Raw genomic sequence first — 21,403 nt, 5'->3', positions numbered from 1 at the left:
CGCCACCTTTTCCAAGCCGGGACCAGCTCCTCCCTCCCCTATCGACTCTGCCCAGTGCCCCCCTCACGACTTTGAACATCCCTATCGAATCTCCTCTCTCTCTCTCTCTGTCTCCGAGGAGAACCATAGCAGTGATTGTGGTTTCATTTATTTATTTATTTATTTTATTTAATTCATTGGATGCGGGCGTCATGGGGCCAGCATTTATTGCCCATCCCTAATTGCCCTTGTTCGGAGGGTCATTGAAGAGCCAACCGTGGGCCTGGAGTCACGTGTAGGCCGGACCAGGGAAGGACGGCAGATTTCGTCCACGGGTTTTGTGGTCACCCTCGGCCGGGTTTTTATTTGGGTTCAAATTTCACCGTCCCACCGTGTGGGGAGGTGGGGATTCGAACCCGGGCCCCGCCCCCTGCCCCGCAGCATCACCCTGGATCCTTCTGGAATACCGGCCCATCCGACGATCCCACTGCGCCACACCGCCCGTCGTGTGCGTGGTGCACTTGTTTGGGAAGGCCACGCGATCTGTGGTCACCAATGGGAGAGTAGCAAGCTGGGGGGGGGGGAAGCCACCTCCGCAGTTGGGGCTGAGTCAGAGTTGGAGCTGAAAGCACGCGTGCGTGCCGTTGCTGCTGAGTACGTTGGATATAAGTCGAAGTTTACCGCCCAAGGAGCGACTGGTGATCGACTCCATCATTAAATAGCACAACTCGGCCACCCCACCACACCCCCAAGAACAGTCCCAGCCTCCCCAGCCTATTCTCATCGCTGAAGTTTCTCATCCCCCGGGGACCGGGCCTCGAACCCTCTTCTGCACCCTCCGCATTGCGTTTGCCTCCGTCCTAGAGCGCGGCGCCCAGAGCTGCACGCCACACTCCAGCTGAGGTAGAACGCCTTTGGCTGGGAGAGGGCAGAGGGGCCCGATAGCACCCCCCTTGGCCCAACAGTGGGCCGCACCCTGGGAGGTGGGACTGGGAGTTTGGGTGCCTGGGCGAGAGCGGAGGCTGGGGAAGGCCCCGAGAGCGACTCGATGGGCCTGCGGGGAGTGATTGGTGGTTGCGGTGGTGGAACCCCACGCAATCAGCCCTGTAGTGGGGTTGGTGGGGGGGGCGGAGAAGAAAGGAGAGGGTATTTAATATCGACCTTGGCTCGTTGGGAGTTGTTGCCTGGGAATCTGTTGCCTCTTGCTGTGCTCCTTCATCAAGTTTCCTGTCCCTAGATCGACGCCTTGCTCCAGTTGACTAACTGCTATGACTACCAGGGCCAAGAGGCCCTCCAGCTCTACCGTTACCACGTCAACCTCGACATGCTGTTTGTCCACGTGAGCCTGTCGGCCCATCTATCGAGGTGCGTCACTGTTGTTGGCGGGTTGGGTTGGGTTGGGGGATGGGCGGGGGACAGCTTTGGGCCTGCCTGGCCCGGGGGATGCTGGGAACCGCTCTCGCCGGCGGCCTGTTAGTTAACGTGACCTTGGCCGCTGGTCACTCTGCTCTGCTCAAACCTGACCCCCTGCTCCTCAACCCTGACCCCCTGCTCCTCAACCCTGACCCCCTGCTCCTCAACCCTGACCCCCTGCTCCTCAACCCTGACCCCCTGCTCCTCAACCCTGACCCCCTGCTCCTCAACCCTGACCCCCTGCTCCTCAACCCTGACCCCCTGCTCCTCAACCCTGACCCCCTGCTCCTCAACCCTGACCCCCTGCTCCTCAACCCTGACCCCCTGCTCCTCAACCCTGACCCCCTGCTCCTCAACCCTGACCCCCCTCCCCTTCAACCCTGCCCTCCCCTTCAACCCTGCCCTCCCCTTCAACCCTGCCCTCCCCTTCAACCCTGCCCTCCCCTTCAACCCTGCCCTCCCCTTCAACCCTGCCCTCCCCTTCAACCCTGCCCTCCCCTTCAACCCTGCCCTCCCCTTCAACCCTGCCCTCCCCTTCAACCCTGCCCTCCCCTTCAACCCTGCCCTCCCCTTCAACCCTGCCCTCCCCTTCAACCCTGCCCTCCCCTTCAACCCTGCCCTCCCCTTCAACCCTGCCCTCCCCTTCAACCCTGCCCTCCCCTTCAACCCTGCCCTCCCCTTTCAACCCTGCCCTCCCCTTCAACCCTGCCCTCCCCTTCAACCCTCCAACCCCCTCTACTCTCCATCCCCCTTTAAATGGCTGACCCCTTATTTTTAAATGTGACCCCTAGTTCCAGATTCTCCCACAAGAGGAAACATCCTCTCCACATCCGCCCCGTCAAGACCCCTCAGGATCTTAAAGGTTTCAATCGAGTCGTCTCTTATTCTTCCAAACTCCAGCAGATACAAGCCCGGCCTATCCAACCTTCCCTCATAAGACAACCCACCCATTCCTGGTATTAATCTGGTAAACCTTCTCTGAATGACTTCCAACGCATTTATATCCTTCCTTAAATAAGGAGACCAATACTATACACAATACTCCAGATGTGGTCTCACCAGTGCCCGGCACAACTGAAGCAGAACCTCCCTACTTTTATAATCAATTCCCCTCACAATAAACGATAAGATTCTATTCGCTTTCCTTATTACTTGCTATACCTGCATATTAACCTTTTGCGATTCATGCACTAGGACACCCAGATCCCTCTGCATCTCAGAGCTCTGCAATCTCTCACCATTTAGATAATAGGCTTCTCTTTTATTCTTCCTGCCAAAATGGGCAATTTCACATTTTCCCACATTGTACTCCATTTGCCAGATCTTTGCCCTCTCACTTATCTATATCTTCTTGTAGCCTCCTTATGTCCTCTTCACAACTTCCTTTCCTACCTATTTTTGTGCAAATTTGGCAACCATCCCTTCAATCTCCCCATCCAAGTCATTTATGTAAATTGTAAACAGTTGAGGCCCCAGCACTGATCCCTGTGGCACACCACTCGTTACATCTTGCCAACCAGAAAAAGACCCATTTATGCCAACTCTCTGCTTCCTGTTAGCCAGCCAATCTTCTATCCATGCCAATATGTTACCCCCTACACCCTGAACTTTTATTTTCTGCAATAACCTTTGATGTGGCACTTTATCAAATGCCTTCTGGAAATTTAAGCACAGTACATCCACTGGTTCCCCTTTATCCACAGGAGATGTGACTCCTTAAAAGAACTCCTATGCATTGGTTAAACATGATTTCCCTTTCACAAAACCATGTTGACTCTGCCTGGTGACCTTGAGCTTATCCAAGTGCCCTGCCGTAGCTTCTTTAATAATAGCTTCTACCATATTCCCTATGACTGATGTTAAACTAACTGACCGGGGTAGTTTCCCGCTTTCTGTCTCCCTCCCTTTTTTAATAATGGAGTTACATTTGCTATTTTCCGATCTAATGTGACCTTCCCTAAATCAAGGGAGCTTTGGAAAATTAAAACCAATGCATCAACTATCTCACTAGCCATTTCTTATAAGACCCTAGGATGAAGTCTTTCAGGACCTGGGCTCTTACCAGCCCACAGCTCCAACAATTTACTCAGTACCATTTATATCTCCGGTGACTAAATTTCCTGAGTTCTTCCCTTCCTTCCATTTCCTGATTTATAGCTGCTTCTGGGATGTTACTTGTATCCTCTATAGTAAAGACTGATGCAAAATACCTGATCATTTCATCTGCTAATCTCCTTGTTTTCCATTATCAATTCTCCAAACTCACTTTCCATAGGACCAATGCTCACTTTCCTAACTCGTTTCTTTTTAAAATATTTATAAGAACCCTTACTATCTGTTTTTATATTTCTGGCGAGTTTTTTCTTGTACTCGAATTTTTCCCTCCTTGTTAATCATTCTTTGCTGTTCCTTATATTCTGTCCAATCTTCTGACCTGCCACCTGCCTTTGCACAATTATATCCTTTTCTTTAAGTTTGATACTATCCTTAACCTTCCTAGTTAACCACGGATGGTGTGTCCATCCCTTGGACTCGTTGGAATGCATCTATTCTGAAATATCCCCTTAAATATTAGCCGCTGCATCTCTATGGACCTATCCCTTAACCTAACTTTGCCATCTCAACTCTCGTGCCCTCATAATTGATCTTATCTACGTTTAAAAACTTAATTTCAGACCCACTCCTCTCTACCACAAACTGAACGGAAAATTCAATCATGTTATGGTCGCTGCTACCTAGCAACACCTTCACAATGAGATCATTAATTAACCCCATCCCGTTGCACAATACCAGGTCTCGTTTCGCCTGCTACCTGGCTGCCTCCAGAAGATGCTGTTCTAAGAAACTGCCCCGAAAACACTCTATGAACTCCTCATCGAGGCTACCTTTGCCCATCTGACCTTTCCGGCCTATGTGTCGATTAAAACCTCCCATGATTATCGCCGTGCCTTTCCGACAAGCTCCCTTTATTTCTTCCTTTATGCTTAACCCTACCACGTGGTTACGATGAGGGGACCTGTACACGACTCCCACAAGCGACTTCTTGCCTTTACCACTAATCATCTCTACCCAAACCGTTTCCACCTCCTGGTTTCGTGAATGTAGGTCATCCCTCTCTACTGTGCTAAATACCATCATTAACTAATAGGGCCACCCTTCCATAAACATCTACCTCCCTCGTGTTCTAGGCCATGACATATGGAGGCCGGTACCCACTCACGATAACTAACAGAGACACCCGTCCACCTTTTCCTCGCTTCCTGTCCTTCCTCAATATCCTGTACCCTTCAATATTCAGTCCCTCCTATCCCTCCCTCCGAGCTCCTCTTCCCCACCCACCCCACGCTTCTCCATGCCTCCTCCTCTCCCCACTTCCTACTCTCCCCGCCTCCCCCTCTCCCCACTTCCTCCTCTCCCCGCCTCCCCCTCTCCCCACTTCCTCCTCTCCCCGCTTCCCCCTCTCCCCACTTCCTCCTCTCCTCGCCTCGCCCTCTCCTTGCCTCCCCCTCTCCCCGCCTCCCCCTCTCCTCTGGATTACTAGTCCAGTGATGTAAACACTAAGCCACCAATTCTCACTGACGAAAAGCCATGTTTCATGTTACAGCGTCCAAACCAGCACCATCGGATTCAACAACGATATCTTCCTGTGGGGTTACAGCGACCAGATCTTACGGTGAGCAGAGGGAGAGAGAGAGAGAGAGACAAGTTGTGCTTTATCAGCTGGTAGTTTGTTATGGGACAGCGTAAAAGGAGCTCGACTTTGTATCTAACCCCGTGCTGTACCTGTCCTGGGAGTGTTTGATGGGGACAGTGTAGAGGGAGCTTTACTCTGTATCTAACCCCATACTGTACCTGTCCTGGGAGTGTTTGATGGGGACAGTGCAGAGGGAGCTTTACTCTGTATCTAATCCCCGCAGTGTGTCTGTCTGTGACTGTTTGCAGGGTGGGTTTCTTTGTGTCCTATGTATATTTTGGCCGCCTGACGTGCTGTCTATTCGCTGCAGATTTGTGTGTGAACGAGGGAACTCTCGCCTCCTGGAGCACGTGGAGAGAATCGATGAGTTCTTCCACCTGCCGAGGTCCCAGGAGGGTGGTCGGAGACGGAAGGTTGTGGAGCCACTGGCCTTGGGCCCTCTGCTTCGGACTCCAAAACTCAGGTACTGCTTCCCTCACTACTTATTGGCCTGGAATGCCTGATGCAGAGTCCTGCACACTGAACAGGAAGAGCCCAGGAATTCTTGTCCACCCCACACCGCTATTTCGCTCTCTCTCTCTCGCTCCCTATTTCGCTCTCTCTCTCGCTCTTTATTTCGCTTTCTCTCTCTCTCGCTCTTTATTTCGCTTTCTCTCTCTCTCGCTCTTTATTTCGCTTTCTCTCTCTCGCTCTTTATTTCGTGCTCTCTCTCTCTCGCTCTTTATTTCGCTTTCTCTCTCTCGCTCTTTATTTCGCTTTCTCTCTCTCGCTCTTTATTTCGCTCTCTCTCTCTCGCTCCCTATTTCGCTCTCTCTCTCGCTCTTTATTTCGCTTTCTCTCTCTCTCGCTCTTTATTTCGCTTTCTCTCTCTCGCTCTTTATTTCGTGCTCTCTCTCTCTCGCTCTTTATTTCGCTTTCTCTCTCTCGCTCTTTATTTCGCTCTCTCTCTCTCGCTCTTTATTTCGTGCTCTCTCTCTCTCGCTCTTTATTTCGTGCTCTCTCTCTCTCGCTCTTTATTTTGTGCTCTCTCTCTCGCTCTTTATTTCGCTCTCTCTCTCTCGCTCTTTATTTCGTGCTCTCTCTCTCGCTCTTTATTTTGTGCTCTCTCTCTCTCGCTCTTTATTTCGTGCTCTCTCTCGCTCTTTATTTCGCTCTCTCTCTCTCGCTCTTTATTTCGTGCTCTCTCTCGCTCTTTATTTCGCTCTCTCTCTCTCGCTCTTTATTTCGCTCTCTCTCTCTCGCTCTTTATTTCGTGCTCTCTCTCTTGCTCTTTATTTCGCTCTCTCTCTCGCTCTTTATTTCGCTTTCTCCCTCTCGCTCTTTATTTCGCTCTCTCTCTCTCGCTCTTTATTTCGCTCTCTCTCTCTCGCTCTTTATTTCGCTTTCTCCCTCTCGCTCTTTATTTCGCGCTCTCTCTCTCGCTCTTTATTTCGCTCTCTCTCTCTCGCTCTTTATTTCGCTTTCTCTCGCTCTTTATTTCGCGCTCTCTCTCTCGCTCTTTATTTCGCTCTCTCTCTCGCTCTTTATTTCGCTCTCTCTCTCGCTCCCTATTTCGCTCTCTCTCTCTCGCTCTTTATTTCGCTCTCTCTCGCTCTTTATTTCGCTCTCTCTCGCTCCCTATTTCGCTCTCTCTCGCTCCCTATTTCGCTCTCTCTCGCTCCCTATTTCGCTCTCTCTCTCTCGCTCTTTATTTCGCTCTCTCTCGCTCCCTATTTCGCTCTCTCTCTCGCTCCCTATTTCGCTCTCTCTCTCGCTCCCTATTTCGCTCTCTCTCGCTCCCTATTTCGCTCTCTCTCGCTCCCTATTTCGCTCTCTCTCGCTCCCTATTTCGCTCTCTCTCGCTCCCTATTTTGCTTTCGCGCTCGCTCCCTATTTCGCTCTAGCGCTCGCTCCCTATTTCGCACTCCCTATTTTGCTCTCTCTCTTGCTCCCTGTTCCGCTCTGGCGCTCGCTCCCTGTTCCGCCCTGGCGCTCGCTCCCTGTTCCGCCCTGGCGCTCGCTCCCTGTTCCGCCCTGGCGCTCGCTCCCTGTTCCGCCCTGGCGCTCGCTCCCTGTTCCGCCCTGGCGCTCGCTCCCTGTTCCGCCCTGGCGCTCGCTCCCTGTTCCGCCCTGGCGCTCGCTCCCTGTTCCGCCCTGGCGCTCGCTCCCTGTTCCGCCCTGGCGCTCGCTCCCTGTTCCGCCCTGGCGCTCGCTCCCTGTTCCGCCCTGGCGCTCGCTCCCTGCTCCGCCCTGACGCTCGCTCCCTGCTCCGCCCTGACGCTCGCTCCCTGCTCCGCCCTGACGCTCGCTCCCTGCTCCGCCCTGGCGCTCGCTCCCTGCTCCGCCCTGGCGCTCGCTCCCTGCTCCGCCCTGGCGCTCGCTCCCTGCTCCGCCCTGGCGCTCGCTCCCTGCTCCGCCCTGGCGCTCGCTCCCTGCTCCGCCCTGGCGCTCGCTCCCTGCTCCGCCCTGGCGCTCGCTCCCTGCTCCGCCCTGGCGCTCGCTCCCTGCTCCGCCCTGGCGCTCGCTCCCTGCTCCGCCCTGGCGCTCGCTCCCTGCTCCGCCCTGGCGCTCGCTCCCTGCTCCGCCCTGGCGCTCGCTCCCTGCTCCGCCCTGGCGCTCGCTCCCTGTTTCGCTCTCTATTTTACCCTCTCTTACTCTATACTTTGCCCGCCCCCCTCACTTGCCGCCTCGTCCCCTCGCCCGCCCCCCTCACTTGCCGCCTCGTCCCCTGGCCCGCCCCCCTGGCCCGCCCCCCTGGCCCGCCCTCCTGTCTCTGTGCCGCTCCGTCACTTGCCCTGTCCCTGCCACTCACTCGTGCTTAATTTCTCCCTCACTCAATATTTCTCTCTGCATCTTTGTCTCTTATCTCTCAATCTCTCTCTCTGTCTCTTTCTTTCTCTCTCACTCACTCTGCCTCCCCCTCTCTCTTTCTCTCTTTCTTTCTGCCTTGCTCTCTCTCTTTCACTCTCGCTCTCTCTCTTTCTCTCTCTCGCTCTCTCTCTATCTCTCTCTCTCTATCTCTTTCACTCTCGCTCTCTCTCTTTCTCTCCCTCTCTCTCTCTCTCTCTCTGCTGAATCAGGTGATCCCGATGGGTGAGTTGGATGTTGGGGCTGGGGTTGGGATGGTTGAGGCTACAATTTGTCTTCGTGTCATCTTAATTTTGGGGAGGCGCTGAATAATCAGCCAACGTTGCTGCTCCCGATCTCCATCCAGGGTCAGGCGGTGCAGAGAGAGTGTGCGGGTTCATGTGTCTCTTTCCCAGTCTGTTCCGCCTGGTCCTGCCTGCCTGTCTGCCCTTTCCCTGACGTCTCTCCCGTCTCTCCCGCAGGTGGCGGACCGTGCGAGTCTTCGTATCCTCGACGTTCCGGGATATGCACGCGGAGCGCGACCTCCTCGTCCGCTCGGTCTTCCCCGAGCTCCGGGCCAGAGCTGCCCGCCATTTTGTCCGAGTCCAGGAGGTGGACCTACGCTGGGGGATAACTGAGGAGGCATCCCGTGGCAACAGGTTGGTGCTGATCCCCTTGCCCTCCGTCCTGATTGTCTCTCGTTCTCTCTATCTCCACCTTGATTCTCTCTATCTCTTCACCTCTCTCTCAGTTCTGATTTCCGTTGTCTTTCTCTCGGTCTCCCTGTCCTGATATTCATTCTCTCTTGCGCTCTCTCTCTCTTTCTTTCTTGCTCGCGTTCTCTCTCTCTGTCTTTCTCTCTCTCTCTCTTTCTCTCTCCCCCTCTCTCTTACTCCCTCTCCCTCTCTCTTACTCCCTCTCCCTCTCTCTCTTTCTCTCTCTCTCTCTCTTTCTTTCTTGCTCGCGTTCTCTCTTTCTTTCCTTCTATCTCTCTCTTTCTCGCTCTCGCTCTTTCTCTCACCCCATCTCTCTCTCTCTCTCTTTCTCTCTCTTTCTCTCTCTCTCTTTCTCTCTCTCTCTTTATTTCTCTCTCTCTTTCTTTCTATTTTTCTTTCTTTCTCTCGCTCTCTCCAACCGGATTCCCTCTCTCCATCCTGATTATCTCTCTCTCTTTCTCTCTCCCTTCTAATTCTCTCTCTCTATCTCTCCATTCTGATTCATTCTTTCTCGCTCTCTGTCCAGATTCTCTCCTTCCCTCGCTGTTCTGATTCTCTCTATCTCTCCGTCACTCTGTCTTGATTTTCTCTCTCTTTACATATCTCTCCCAGATGCTCGCTCGCGCATTATTTCTCTCTGTCCTGATATTCTCCCTCGCTCTCTGTACTGATTCGCTCTCTCTCTCTCTCTGTCTCCCTCCCTCCCCCTGTCCTGACCCTCGCCTCCTCTCTCCCTCCCTCTCCCTCCCCTGTACTGACCCTCGCCTCCTCTCTCCCTCCCTCCCCCTGTACTGACCCTCGCCTCCTCTCTCCCTCCCTCCCCCTGTACTGACCCTCGCCTCCTCTCTCCCTCCCTCCCCCTGTACTGACCATCGCCTCCTCTCTCCCTCCCTCCACTGTACTGACCCTCGCCTCCTCTCTCCCTCCCTCCCCCTGTCCTGACCCTCGCCTCCTCTCTCCCTCCCCCTGTCCTGACCCTCGCCTCCTCTCTCCCTCTCTGCCCCTGTACTGACCCTCGCCTCCTCTCTCCCTCCCTCCCTCCCCGTGTACTGACCCTCGCCTCCTCTCTCTCTCCCTCCCCGTGTACTGACCCTCGCCTCCTCTCTCCCTCCCCCTGTACTGACCCTCGCCTCCTCTCTCCCACCCTCCCCTGTACTGACCCTCGCTTCCTCTCTCCCTCCCTCCCCATGTCCTGACTCTCGCCTCCTCTCTCCCTCCCCCTGTACTGACCCTCACCTCCTCTCTCCCTCCCTCCCCCTGTACTGACCCTCGCCTGCTCTCTCCCTCCATCCCCTGTACTGACCCTCGCCTCCTCTCTCCCTCCACCCCCTGTACTGACCCTCGCCTCCTCTCTCCCTCCCTCCCCCTGTACTGACCCTCGCCTCCTCTCTCCCTCCCTCCCCCTGTACTGACCCTCGCCTCCTCTCTCCCTCCCTCCCCCTGTACTGACCCTCGCCTCCTCTCTCCCTCTCTCCCCCTGTCCTGACCCTCGCCTCCTCTCTCCCTCCCTCCCCCTGTCCTGACCCTCGCCTCCTCTCTCCCTCCCTCCCCTGTACTGACCCTTGCCTCCTCTCTCCTTCCCTCCCCCTGTACTGACCCTCGCCTCCTCTCTCCCTCCCTCTCTGCCCCTGTACTGACCTTCGCCTCCTCTCTCCCTCCCTACCCTGTACTGACTTCGCCTCCTCTCTCCCTCCCTCTCTGCCCCTGTACTGACCCTCGCCTCCTCTCTCCCTCCCTCCCCCTGTACTGAGCCTCGCCTCCTCTCTCCCTCCCTCCCCTGTACTGACCCTCGCCTCCTCTCTCCCTCCCCCTGTACTGACCCTCGCCTCCTCTCTCCCTCCCCTGTACTGACCCTCGCCTCCTCTCTCCCTCCCTCCCCCTGTACTGACCCTCGCCTCCTCTCTCCCTCCCTCCCCCTGTACTGACCCTCGCCTCCTCTCTCCCTCCCTCCCCCTGTACTGAGCCTCACCTCCTCTCTCCCTCCCTCCCCCTCTACTGACCCTCGCCTCCTCTCTCCCTCCCCTGTACTGACCCTCGCCTCCTCTCTCCCTCTCTGCCCCTGTACTGACCCTCGCCTCCTCTCTCCCTCCCTCCCTCCCTGTGTACTGACCCTCGCCTCCTCTCTCTCTCCCTCCCCGTGTACTGACCCTCGCCTCCTCTCTCCCTCCCCCTGTACTGACCCTCGCCTCCTCTCTCCCACCCTCCCCTGTACTGACCCTCGCTTCCTCTCTCCCTCCCTCCCCATGTCCTGACTCTCGCCTCCTCTCTCCCTCCCCCTGTACTGACCCTCACCTCCTCTCTCCCTCCCTCCCCCTGTACTGACCCTCGCCTGCTCTCTCCCTCCATCCCCTGTACTGACCCTCGCCTCCTCTCTCCCTCCACCCCCTGTACTGACCCTCGCCTCCTCTCTCCCTCCCTCCCCCTGTACTGACCCTCGCCTCCTCTCTCCCTCCCTCCCCCTGTACTGACCCTCGCCTCCTCTCTCCCTCCCTCCCCCTGTACTGACCCTCGCCTCCTCTCTCCCTCTCTGCCCCTGTACTGACCCTCGCCTCCTCTCTCCCTCCCTCCCCTGTACTGACCCTCGCCTCCTCTCTCCCTCCCTCCCTCCCCCTGTACTGACCCTCGCCTCCTCTCTCCCTCCCCCTGTACTGACCCTCGCCTCCTCTCTCCCTCCCTCCCCTGTACTGACCCTCGCCTCCTCTCTCCCTCCCTGCCCCTGTACTGACCCTCGCCTCCTCTCTCCCTCTCTGCCACTGTGCTGACGCTCGCCTCCTCTCTTCTCACAGGCAGTTGGATCTCTGCCTGTCCGAGGTTTGCCGCTGTCAGCTCTTTGTGGGAATCCTGGGGGAGAGATACGGACAGCTACTCCCGGAATACTGGCTACCTAATGTTCCTCAGTTTGAGTGGGTAAGGAAACTTGCTGTCCAGTCACCCCCTCCGCGGTCCTCCAGTTGCTGTGGTCTCGGGATTCGAATCAGCATGATTTCGACCTGGGATCCAACACCATGTTCCAGTTAGTTCCTGTGTCACTGCTATAGTTTTAAAGGAAGGAAGGACTATTTCTCAAATATTTATTCTTCTGTGAGATGTGGGCATCGCTGGCCAGGAATCTTTGTTGCCCATTCGTAATTGCCCCTTGAGCTGAGTGGCTTTCTGGGCCATTTCAGAGGAAGTTAAGAGTCAACCACATCGCTCTTTGGGGGTGGTGGGGGTTGTGTTGGTGGGGGGCGGTGGGTCTGGCATCATACGTAGGCCAGACCGGGTAAGGAAGACAGATTTCCCCTTCCCCTAAAGGGGGAGCATGAGTGAACCAGATGGGGTTTTTTTTTTTACGACCATCGATGACGATTGTCACTGTTCCTGTGACTGAAACTGGCTTCGTCATTCCAGATTTTATGAATTGAATTTAAATTCCACCGGCTACCATGGGTGGGATTTGAACCCGGGTCTCTGCCCACTCTCTCCCAGAGCATTGACCTGGGGCCTCTGGATTACCGGCCCAGCGACATGACCTCTTCACCACCGTCTCCCCGCGACAGTCTCGTTCATGGTTTTGTGAGGTCCCCTCCAGCCATTGAAGTCCTTGCTTTCAGGCGGAGCCCCTGTTGTAAGGCAGGAAATGGGGCAACCATTTTGCGTACAGCACGGGAAGACGGACTGGGTAACCTGCAGCTGTGGAGGTTGGGGGATAAATCCTGATCCCCACCCCAGGACCGTATCCCCTGCTCTTCTTTGGGATTTGAGCTTCAATCTTCTACATTTCACCCGAGAGGGGCTGGACGGGCCTCGGTTTTTCATCTGATTGGAATTCAGTTTATCTGCAACAGTGCGGCGCTCCCACAGTGATGCATTTCAGGAGACAAGACAGGATTACACGCTCTGTAAAGGCCAGAATGATACCACTGGGACATGCGTGACACTTATTCCCGTGCTGTACCCGTCCTGGGAGTGTTTAATGGGGACGGTGTAGAGGGAGCTTTACTCTGTATCTCACCCCGTGCTGTACCTGTCCTGGGGGTGTTTGATGGGGACAGTTCAGTACGAGCGGGTTCCAGGGGACCAGCAGCTCTGGAATGCCTCTTCTGACTCTGGCGACCGCCTCTCACCTCATCCCCCAGGTCAAGTCCTATCCGAAACACCGCTCCATCACCGAGTTGGAAATGATGCAGTTTTTGCGACTGAGCGGGGGTGACTCCTCCAGTCGAATGTCTTTCTTCTACACCCGGGATTCTGCTGTACTGAGGTAGGAGAGGGCGCCGGGGTGGGTGGGGGGTGGGAATCGAAGAGCTTCTCTTCCTTCAATTACAGGTCAGCCGCTTGTGGTCGGTGAGCACAGTTTAGCCGGAGGGGTCGTGGGCCAGGTTGACGGTGTTCTGTTCTCATGCGCCAAGAGAAGTTATGTCGCCACCTGTCTCTCTGGAGGATGAATTGTCGAGGAGGCCCAAATCCCCCGCAGATGCTGGCCATCCGAGGTAAAAGGCTGGAAATGCTCAGCCGGTCAGGCCTTGGGAGATGCAGAGTGGACGTCAGAAGGTTGACCAGACCAATCCCAGGAATGGGGTCGGGTTGTCTTCTGAGGGAAGGTTGGACAGGCCGGGCTTGTATCCGCTGGAGTTTTACAAGAGTAAGACGCCTCTTGATCGAAACCTATAAGATCCTGAGGGGGTCTTGACAGGGCGGATGTGGAGAGGACCTTTCCTCTTGTGGGAGAATCTAGAACGAGAGGCAGTGGGGAGGGGGGGTCACTGTTTGAAAAAATAAGGGGGTCGCCCACTTAGGACGGAGATGAAGAGAAACTTTTTCTCTGAGGGCGGCGAATCTTTGGAAACTCTCTTCCTCGAAAGGCGGTGGGAGTGGAGTCTTGGAATATTTTTAAGGCGGAGGTGAATAGATTCTCGATAAGATGGGGTGGGGTGAAAGGTTATCGGGGGGTCGCCAGGACTTTGGGGTCGAGGTGACAATTGGACCGGCCGCCATCTTATCGACCGATGGAGCCGGCTCGGGGGGGCGGAGCAGGCTCGGGGGGCGGGGCAGGCTGCGTGGGGCGCAGCAGGCTGGGGGGGGTGGAGCAGGCTCAGAGGGGGCGGAGCAGGCTGGAGGGGGCGGAGCAGGCTGGAGGGGGCGGAGCAGGCTGGAGGGGGCGGAGCAGGCTGGAGGGGGCGGAGCAGGCTGGAGGGGGCGGAGCAGGCTGGAGGGGGCGGAGCAGGCTGGAGGGGGCGGAGCAGGCTGGAGGGGGCGGAGCAGGCTGGAGGGGGCGGAGCAGGCTGGAGGGGGCGGAGCAGGCTGGAGGGGGCGGAGCAGGCTGGAGGGGGCGGAGCAGGCTGGAGGGGGCGGAGCAGGCTGGAGGGGGCGGAGCAGGCTGGAGGGGGCGGAGCAGGCTGGAGGGGGCGGAGCAGGCTGGAGGGGGCGGAGCAGGCTGGAGGGGGCGGAGCAGGCTGGAGGGGGCGGAGCAGGCTGGAGGGGGCGGAGCAGGCTGGAGGGGGCGGAGCAGGCTGGAGGGGGCGGAGCAGGCTGGAGGGGGGCGGAGCAGGCTGGGGGGGGCGGAGCAGGCTGGGGGGGGCGGAGCAGGCTGGGGGAGGCGGAGCAGGCCCGGAGGGGGCGGAGCAGGCCCGGGGGTGGGGGGTGCGGAGCGGGCTGGAGGGGCCGAGCGGCCTCCTCCTGCTATGTTCGTACGTTTTGGGTCGCTGACTCTTGTCAGAAGCCGGCAAAAACGTGTCTGCTTTTAAGTTGGCCTGGGGACGAGGGAAGGCGGTGGACGAACAGAAGGAAAGGTCGGTGGTGGGGTTGGCGGTCGTCGAGTGCAAAGGTGAGGAGGTCACAGCGAACTTGTATAAAACGCTGGGTGTCGGCCTCAGCTGGAGCAGCGCCTTCGGTCCTGGGTGAAAAGCTGTTGAGGTCCTCGGGGGATGGAGGCGGGGGGGAGTGGGGGGCGTGCGGAGAAGATTCGCGAGGCGGGCCACCAGAACGAGGAACTTCGGTGACGCGGGTGGAGTGGAGAAGGGCCCGGGCCTGTTTCTCCCGGAGGAGAGAAGGCCGAGAGGGGGACTCACTGGAGGCGTTCAAAAGCATGAGGGGCCTGGACCCGAGCAGGTGGGGGGAGAAACCGATCCCGTCGGCGGAAGGATCGGGAGCAAAGCCGGGGGTGGGTGGGGAGTGGGGGTGGGGGGGCTGTGCACGGATTGAAGGCCGCCGGTAAAAAGGACCCACGCCGACCTGAGGGGGAAACGTCTTCACGCAGCGAGCGAGCCGGAAGGTGAGAGCCGCGGGAGAGGCAGGTTCGATCGAGGCCTTCAAGAGGGGATTCAGGATCCTTACCTGAAGAGGGAGAACGTGCAGGACGGCGCGGGGGGTGGGTGAGGAGCCGAGGCGGACACGATGGGGCCGAATGGCCTCCCCTCCGTGCTGTAACAAACCCTGTGACTTCCGCCGGCGCGCGATCGGGTGGGAGGCAGGGCCGGTTAAGCGACAAAATGGAGGGGATGGCGCGAGACGGGAGGAGGTGGTAACGGGACAAAGCGAAGGGACAGAAGGTGGGTGTAGAAGAGGTGCGAATGGCGGGAGCCGAATCTGAGAGATTGGGGACAGTTGGGAGACTGGGTGGTGGGGGGGGGGCCGGGTGACGCTGACCTTTCACCCCGTGGGGGACCTTGGGGTCAAATCCAGCCCCCAGAGCAGAGGCGGTGAAGGTTTCCACTGGCTGGGCTGGGCTTGGCTGGGGTGGGGTGGGCAGAAGACCAGGTGTCTCTCACCCACACCATCCCTGACCTTTACCCTTTTGCGGGCTGCGGGCGTCGCTGGCAAGGTTGGCCTTCGTTGCCCACCCCCAGCTGCCCTTGAACTGAGTGGCTTGCCGTCTAATTCAGACGGGCCGTTAGGAGTCACCCACGTTGCTGTGGGCCTGGAGTCACATGTAGGCCAGACCGGGTAAGGACGGCAGATCCCCTTCCCTGAAGGGGACAATGAGTGAACCAGATGGGGTTTTTAATGGCCCAGCGACATGACCACTACGCCGCTGCCTGCCCGACTTGGAACGTTCCCTTATTGTGACCGGGCCGCCTTCCCAGAATTCCTGACCCAGCGTCACATGAGGAGCAGAGTAACCACCAGTTCCAAGGCAAAGGGTTTGTTCCCCCTGACTCGCGGGGGCAAGGGCCACCCTTCGACCTTTCCTCGGTGGCGAGATTCGCACGGTCAGTCAGGATCAGACAGGGCACGTGTCATGACCGATGCAGTTAGTCAAGCGGAGTTACTTAAAAATCCCAGAGGGAAACTTTAAACCACAGTCATAACCCTATAAATTTAAGTGTTATGTTTGAGATGCAGCTCTAAATTCAGGAATCAGACCACCAGTTCTCGAGGTTTTACATGAAACTAAATGAAACGTTTTATTAATTTACACAGGTTAAAATATATATACGCATGGCTACAGATTACTACCATCATAACTTTTAACAAATTCCCAAACTAATCTCCATTAAGGCAACAGCAACCCGTAGACTTAACCAAACATCAGGCAAAGCATTTTCACCTAACGAATTCAAAATGAGGTTCTTTTCACTTTGGTTCCTGTGGAGCCGGTTGGAGGCTTACAGCTGCTGTGACCTCACATTGCCTCTGCCCTGCACACACACAACACACAAAACTGCTGAAGTTATATCTACCGCTTCCCATTGAATGTTAATTCTCATTGTACCAACAACCTCTGAACTAAACCTCTCTAACAATAAAACCCCTTTCATATAACTACCTTTATTAGGAATATAAATATATTGCTTGGCAGCTGCTGCTAGGTCGGTGTCTGTTTCCACCCGACTTCTTCAATGCTCTATTCATATAATGCAAATGCACGCTATCTCTCTGACACAACAAAACTAGTACACATCGCAGCACCCAGACTAGCTGGCTTTAATCCAATTAAGACACACCCACAGACTAAACCTCCATTTTAAAAGAAAAATATTTTTCAAAATATTACACACACTAATAGCTTCATGACAACATGTCACCATGATGCAGGATGGAAGCTGACATCCAGTGTGGTGCAGCGCATTGCGTTACGACCCGAGTACAGTACCCGCTTAAAACCCTCCCCCCGCCCCGGCTTCCCTGCAGGAGGACTGAATGGGAACTGGTTACATTCACCAGGATCAGGTCCTAATTAGGATTACATACAGCAGGAGTGAATGGGAAGGGGTTTGGGTGCATTGGAATTGTGTACAGTGGGAGTGGATGGGAAGGGGTTTGGGTGCATTGGGATTGTGGACAATGGGAGTGAATGGGAAGGGGTTTGGGTGCATTGGGATTGTGTACTATGGGAGTGGATGGGAAGGGGTTTGGGCCCATTGGGATTGTGTACAGTGGGAGTGGATGGGAAGGGGTTTGGGTCCATTGGGATTGTGTACAGTGGGAGTGAACGGGAAGGGGTTTGGGTCCATTGGGATTGTGTACAGCGGGAGTGAACGGGAAGGGGTTTGGGCCCATTGGGATTGTGTACAGTGGGAGTGAACGGGAAGGGGTTTGTGTCCATTGGGATTGTGTACAGTGGGAGTGAACGGGAAGGGGTTTGTGTCCATTGGGATTGTGGACAGTGGGAGTGAACGGGAAGGTGTTTGGGTCCATTGGGATTGTGTGCAGTGGGAGTGAATGGGAAGGGGTTTGGGTCCATTGGGATTGTGTACAGTGGGAGTGAATGGGAAGGGGTTTGGGTCCATTGGGATTGTGTACAGTGGGAGTGAATGGGAAGGGGTTTGGGTCCATTGGGATTGTGTACAGTGGGAGTGAACGGGAAGGGCTCAGCTCATTTGAGGATGGGGCTGGGGATGAGAGTTATATCATTAACTGTGTTTTGAAGCAGCGGCGCCTGTGGCCTCCGTTCCTGACGCACCCCGTTTCTGTTTGGCCAGGTCACTGCCGGAGGAGTGGGTGCCGGAGTTCGCTGCGGAGTCGGAACACGCGCGGGCGAGGGTATCCGAACTGAAGAGCCATGTGAAAGAAGCTGGGTTGCTGGCGCTGGAGAAGTACGCACCTGGCAGCCTTGGCCTCCGAGATTACCCAGCTCAGAGGGCAGTCTCATCAGGACAGGGGGGGTTGACCAATCCCTCAAAGCGTTGACAAGTTAGCGTTTTGTGCACAGAGGTTCAGCGCAAACCCTGAACCTCAAAACCACCAAATCTAGAGAAAGATTAACAAAAAATGGATGAGCGCTTGGCTCATGGCCTTGAACGTTGTGACATGAAGAGAGGGTTGGATAGACTTGGGTTGTTTTCGTTGGAGCAGAGAAGACTGAGGGGCGACCTGATCGAGGTGTACAAGATTATGAGGGGAATGGACAGGGTGGATAGGGAGCAGCTGTTCCCCTTAGTTGAAGGGTCAGTCACGAGGGGGCATAAGTTCAATGTGAGGGGCAGGAGGTTTAGGGGGGATGTGAGGAAAACGTTTTTACCCAGAGGGTGGTGAGGGTCTGGAATGCGCTGCCTGGGAGGGTGGTGGAGGCGGGTTTGCCTCACATCCTTTAAAAAGTACCTGGATGAGCACTTGGCAGGTCATAACATTCAAGGCTATGGGCCGAGTGCTGGTAAATGGGATTAGGTAGGTAGGTAGGTCAGGTGTTTCTCACGTGTCAGTGCAGACTCGATGGGCCGAAGGGCCTCTTCTGCACCGTGTGATTCTGTGATTCTGCTTAATGGGGTGCAGGTATACGGAAGCTAGTTAGACTACCATTCACAGGAGCCAGCTCAGCCTGCCCCCAATCGGCCCCGGCCCCCAATCGGCCCCGGCCCCCAATCGGCCCCGGCCCCCAATCGGCCCCGGCCCCCTCCCCCGGCCTCCTCCCCCCGGCCCCCACCCCCGGCTCCCTTCCCCGGCCCCCTCTCCCCGTCCCTCCCCCCGCCCCTCAATCCCTCCCTCGCCCCGCCTCTCCCTCCCTCTCTCCCCCCGCCCCTCCCTCCCTCCCTTCCCCGTCCCTCCCTTCCCCGTCCCTCCCTTCCCCCGTCCCTCCCTCCCTCCCTCTTTCCGCCCCTCCCTCCCTCTCTCCGCCCCTCCCCTCCCTCTCTCCGCCCCTCCCTCCCTCTCTCCGCCCCTCCCTCCCTCTCTCCGCCCCTCCTCTGCCTCTCCCTCCCTCCACTCACCTCCCCACCTCCCACCCCCAATCCCTTGGCCTCTCCCGGCCCCTCTGCACCCTGGGCCGCAACTCCGCCCCCCCCGACCCCACAGGGTTTGGGTGTTCGAATCCCTCACCTGTTCCCTCCCCTCCCTCCCCACTCCGTGATCTCCCCGCAGGGTCTGCCTCTCTGCCGGGGTGTTCGAGTCGAGGGCCTCTGCGGATGGACCCAGGGCGGGAAGCGCATTTCTCCCCGGCGACCGAGAGGAAAAAAACAAGGAAATCCGATTGCCTGGGAATTTGGGAAGCTCCCGGTTCGCTCCGTTCCTTCCTCCGTAGATCAACCACCTACCCCCCCCGCCAACCCAGCGTCGGCGCCCCTTCCCCCTGTCGTGTAAATCTTTGTGACTCTTTGAAATTTTGCACTCTTGTGTTTGTCCTGATGGGAACAAGACGAGAAACCTCGGCCACTTCTCCCTCTTTTCGGTGATATCCCAAAAAAAAAAACCCCATGACCTAATTATTGCCCCACTGCTGCCAGTGGGACCCGGCGGTGTCCGGACTGACCCTGGGTTTCTCCAGGACGTCACCAACAGCCACACGGAACAATCATACATCAGGGCCGGTGAAGCCGCTCCGAGACGTCTCAGCCTCTGCCCCCTTCTGCTCTCCATTCTTGCTAACCTGTGCTCGCCCTCTCTCCCCCATTCCCCCCCCCACTCCCCCCTCTCTCCCCCACTCCCCCCCTCTCTCCCCCACCCGCCCCCTCTCTCCCCCATTCCCCCGCCACTCCCCACTCTCTCCCCCACTCCCCCCCCTCTCTCCCCCACCCGCCCCCTCTCTCCCCCACCCGCCCCCTCTCTCCCCCACCCGCCCCCTCTCTCCCCCCACCCTCCCCCCTCTCCCCCACCGCTCCCCCTCTCTCCCCCACCCTCCCCCTCTCTCCCCCACCCTCCCCCTCTCTCCCCCACCCTCCCCCTCTCTCCCCCACCCTCCCCCTCTCTCCCCACCCTCCCCTCTCTCCCCACTCCCCCCCTCTCTCCCCCACTCCCGCCTCGCTCCCCCACTCCCTCCCTCGCTCCCTCACTCCCTCCCTCGCTCCCTCACTCCCTACTTCGCTCCCCCACTCCCTCGCTCGCTCCCCCACTCCCTCCCTCGCTCCCCCACTCCCTCCCTCGCTCCCCCACTCCCTCCCTCGCTCCCCCACTCCCTCCCTCGCTCCCCCACTCCCTCCCTCGCTCCCCCACTCCCTCCCTCGCTCCCCCACTCCCTCCCTCGCTCCCCTCGCCCTCCCTCTCTCCCACTCCCCCCGCTCTCCCCACTCCCCCCTCTCTCCCCCACTCCCGCCCTCGCTCCCCCACTCCCTCCCTCGCTCCCTCACTCCCTCCCTCGCTCCCTCACTCCCTCGCTCCCCACTCCCTCCCTCGCTCCCCCACTCCCTCCCTCGCTCCCCCCCTCCCTACCTCGCTCCCCCACTCCCTCCCTCGCTCCCCCACTCCCTCCTCGCTCCCCCACTCCCCCCTCTCTCCCTCACCCCCTCTCTCTCCCCCACTCCCTCCCTCTCTCCTCACCATCCTCCTCCCCTCTCTCCCCCGCTCCCCCACTCGCTCCCCCTCTCCTCCCCCCTTCTCTCCCCGCCCCCCCCTTCTCTCCCCGGCCCCCCCCTTCTCTCCCCGGCCCCCCCTTCTCTCCCCGGCCCCCCCCTTCTCTCCCCGGCCCCCCCCTCTCTCCCCGGCCCCCCCCTTCTCTCCCCGGCCCCTTCTCTCCCCGCCCCCCCCTTCTCTCCCCGGCCCCCCCTTCTCTCCCCGGCCCCCCCCTTCTCTCCCCGGCCCCCCCTTCTCTCCCCGGCCCCCCCCTCTCTCCCCGGCCCCCCCCTTCTCTCCCGCCCCCCCTTCTCTCCCCGGCCCCCCCCTTCTCTCCCCGGCCCCCCCCTTCTCTCCCCGGCCCCCCCTTCTCTCCCCGGCCCCCCCCTTCTCTCCCGGCCCCCCCTTTCTCCCCGGCCCCCCCTTCTCCCCGGCCCCCCCTCCCCGGCCCCCCCTTCTCTCCCCGGCCCCCCCTTCTCTCCCCGGCCCCCCCTTCTCTCCCGGCCCCCCCCTTCTCTCCCCGGCCCCCCCCTTCTCTCCCCGGCCCCCCCCTTCTCTCCCCGGCCCCCCCTTCTCTCCCCGGCCCCCCGCCTTCTCTCCCCGGCCCCCCCCTTCTCTCCCCGGCCCCCCCTTCTCTCCCCGGCCCCCCCCCTTCTCTCCCCGGCCCCCCCCTTCTCTCCCCGGCCCCCCCTTCTCTCCCCGGCACCCCCCCCTTCTCTCCCCGGCACCCCCCCCTTCTCTCCCCGGCCCCCCCCTTCTCTCCCCGTCTCCCCACTATCTCTCTCCCCCAATGCCCACATTAATGCCCCCGCTTTTCCACCATCTGTGATCAGCTGACTCAACACATCATTTTATTAATAGTCTCTAACAGTGACCGGTGTTTTGATTGCAGCTATCGGAGTGAGTGGGGAAGGGAAGTCTATGGGAAACCGTACCTGCAGGGATTGGAGGAGTTTGGGATCAGTGTCCTCAACAGCCTATGGAAGGCCATCGTGAGCCAATACTGTCAGGTTAGTGAGCACCCATATTCCACCCACCACTGGTGTGGTCTACACCGGGCAGCCTGTTCCTATCGGAGGGGATTAACCCTCTC

At 58.1% G+C, this 21,403-nt stretch overlaps 1 protein-coding gene across 1 annotated transcript; it reads left to right on the top strand.

The window, feature by feature from the left end:
- Positions 1–1,216: 1,216 nt before the first annotated feature.
- Positions 1,217–21,320, top strand: LOC144678267 (telomerase protein component 1-like; the record flags this gene model as incomplete). The annotated part of the gene is made up of 8 exons (XM_078538114.1): positions 1,217–1,344; positions 4,997–5,065; positions 5,397–5,549; positions 8,395–8,571; positions 11,415–11,535; positions 12,747–12,871; positions 17,532–17,645; positions 21,203–21,320. Coding segments are annotated over 8 exons (1,005 nt in total), but the record flags the coding sequence as incomplete, so codon positions are not given.
- Positions 21,321–21,403: the final 83 nt, after the last annotated feature.

This window comes from Cetorhinus maximus, unplaced genomic scaffold (genome assembly GCF_964194155.1).
Source record: "Cetorhinus maximus unplaced genomic scaffold, sCetMax3.hap1.1 HAP1_SCAFFOLD_3921, whole genome shotgun sequence".
NCBI lineage: Eukaryota > Metazoa > Chordata > Chondrichthyes > Lamniformes > Cetorhinidae > Cetorhinus > Cetorhinus maximus.
The sequence above is the reverse complement of the archived record's forward strand: the minus strand, read 5'-3'. Positions and strand labels throughout refer to the sequence as shown.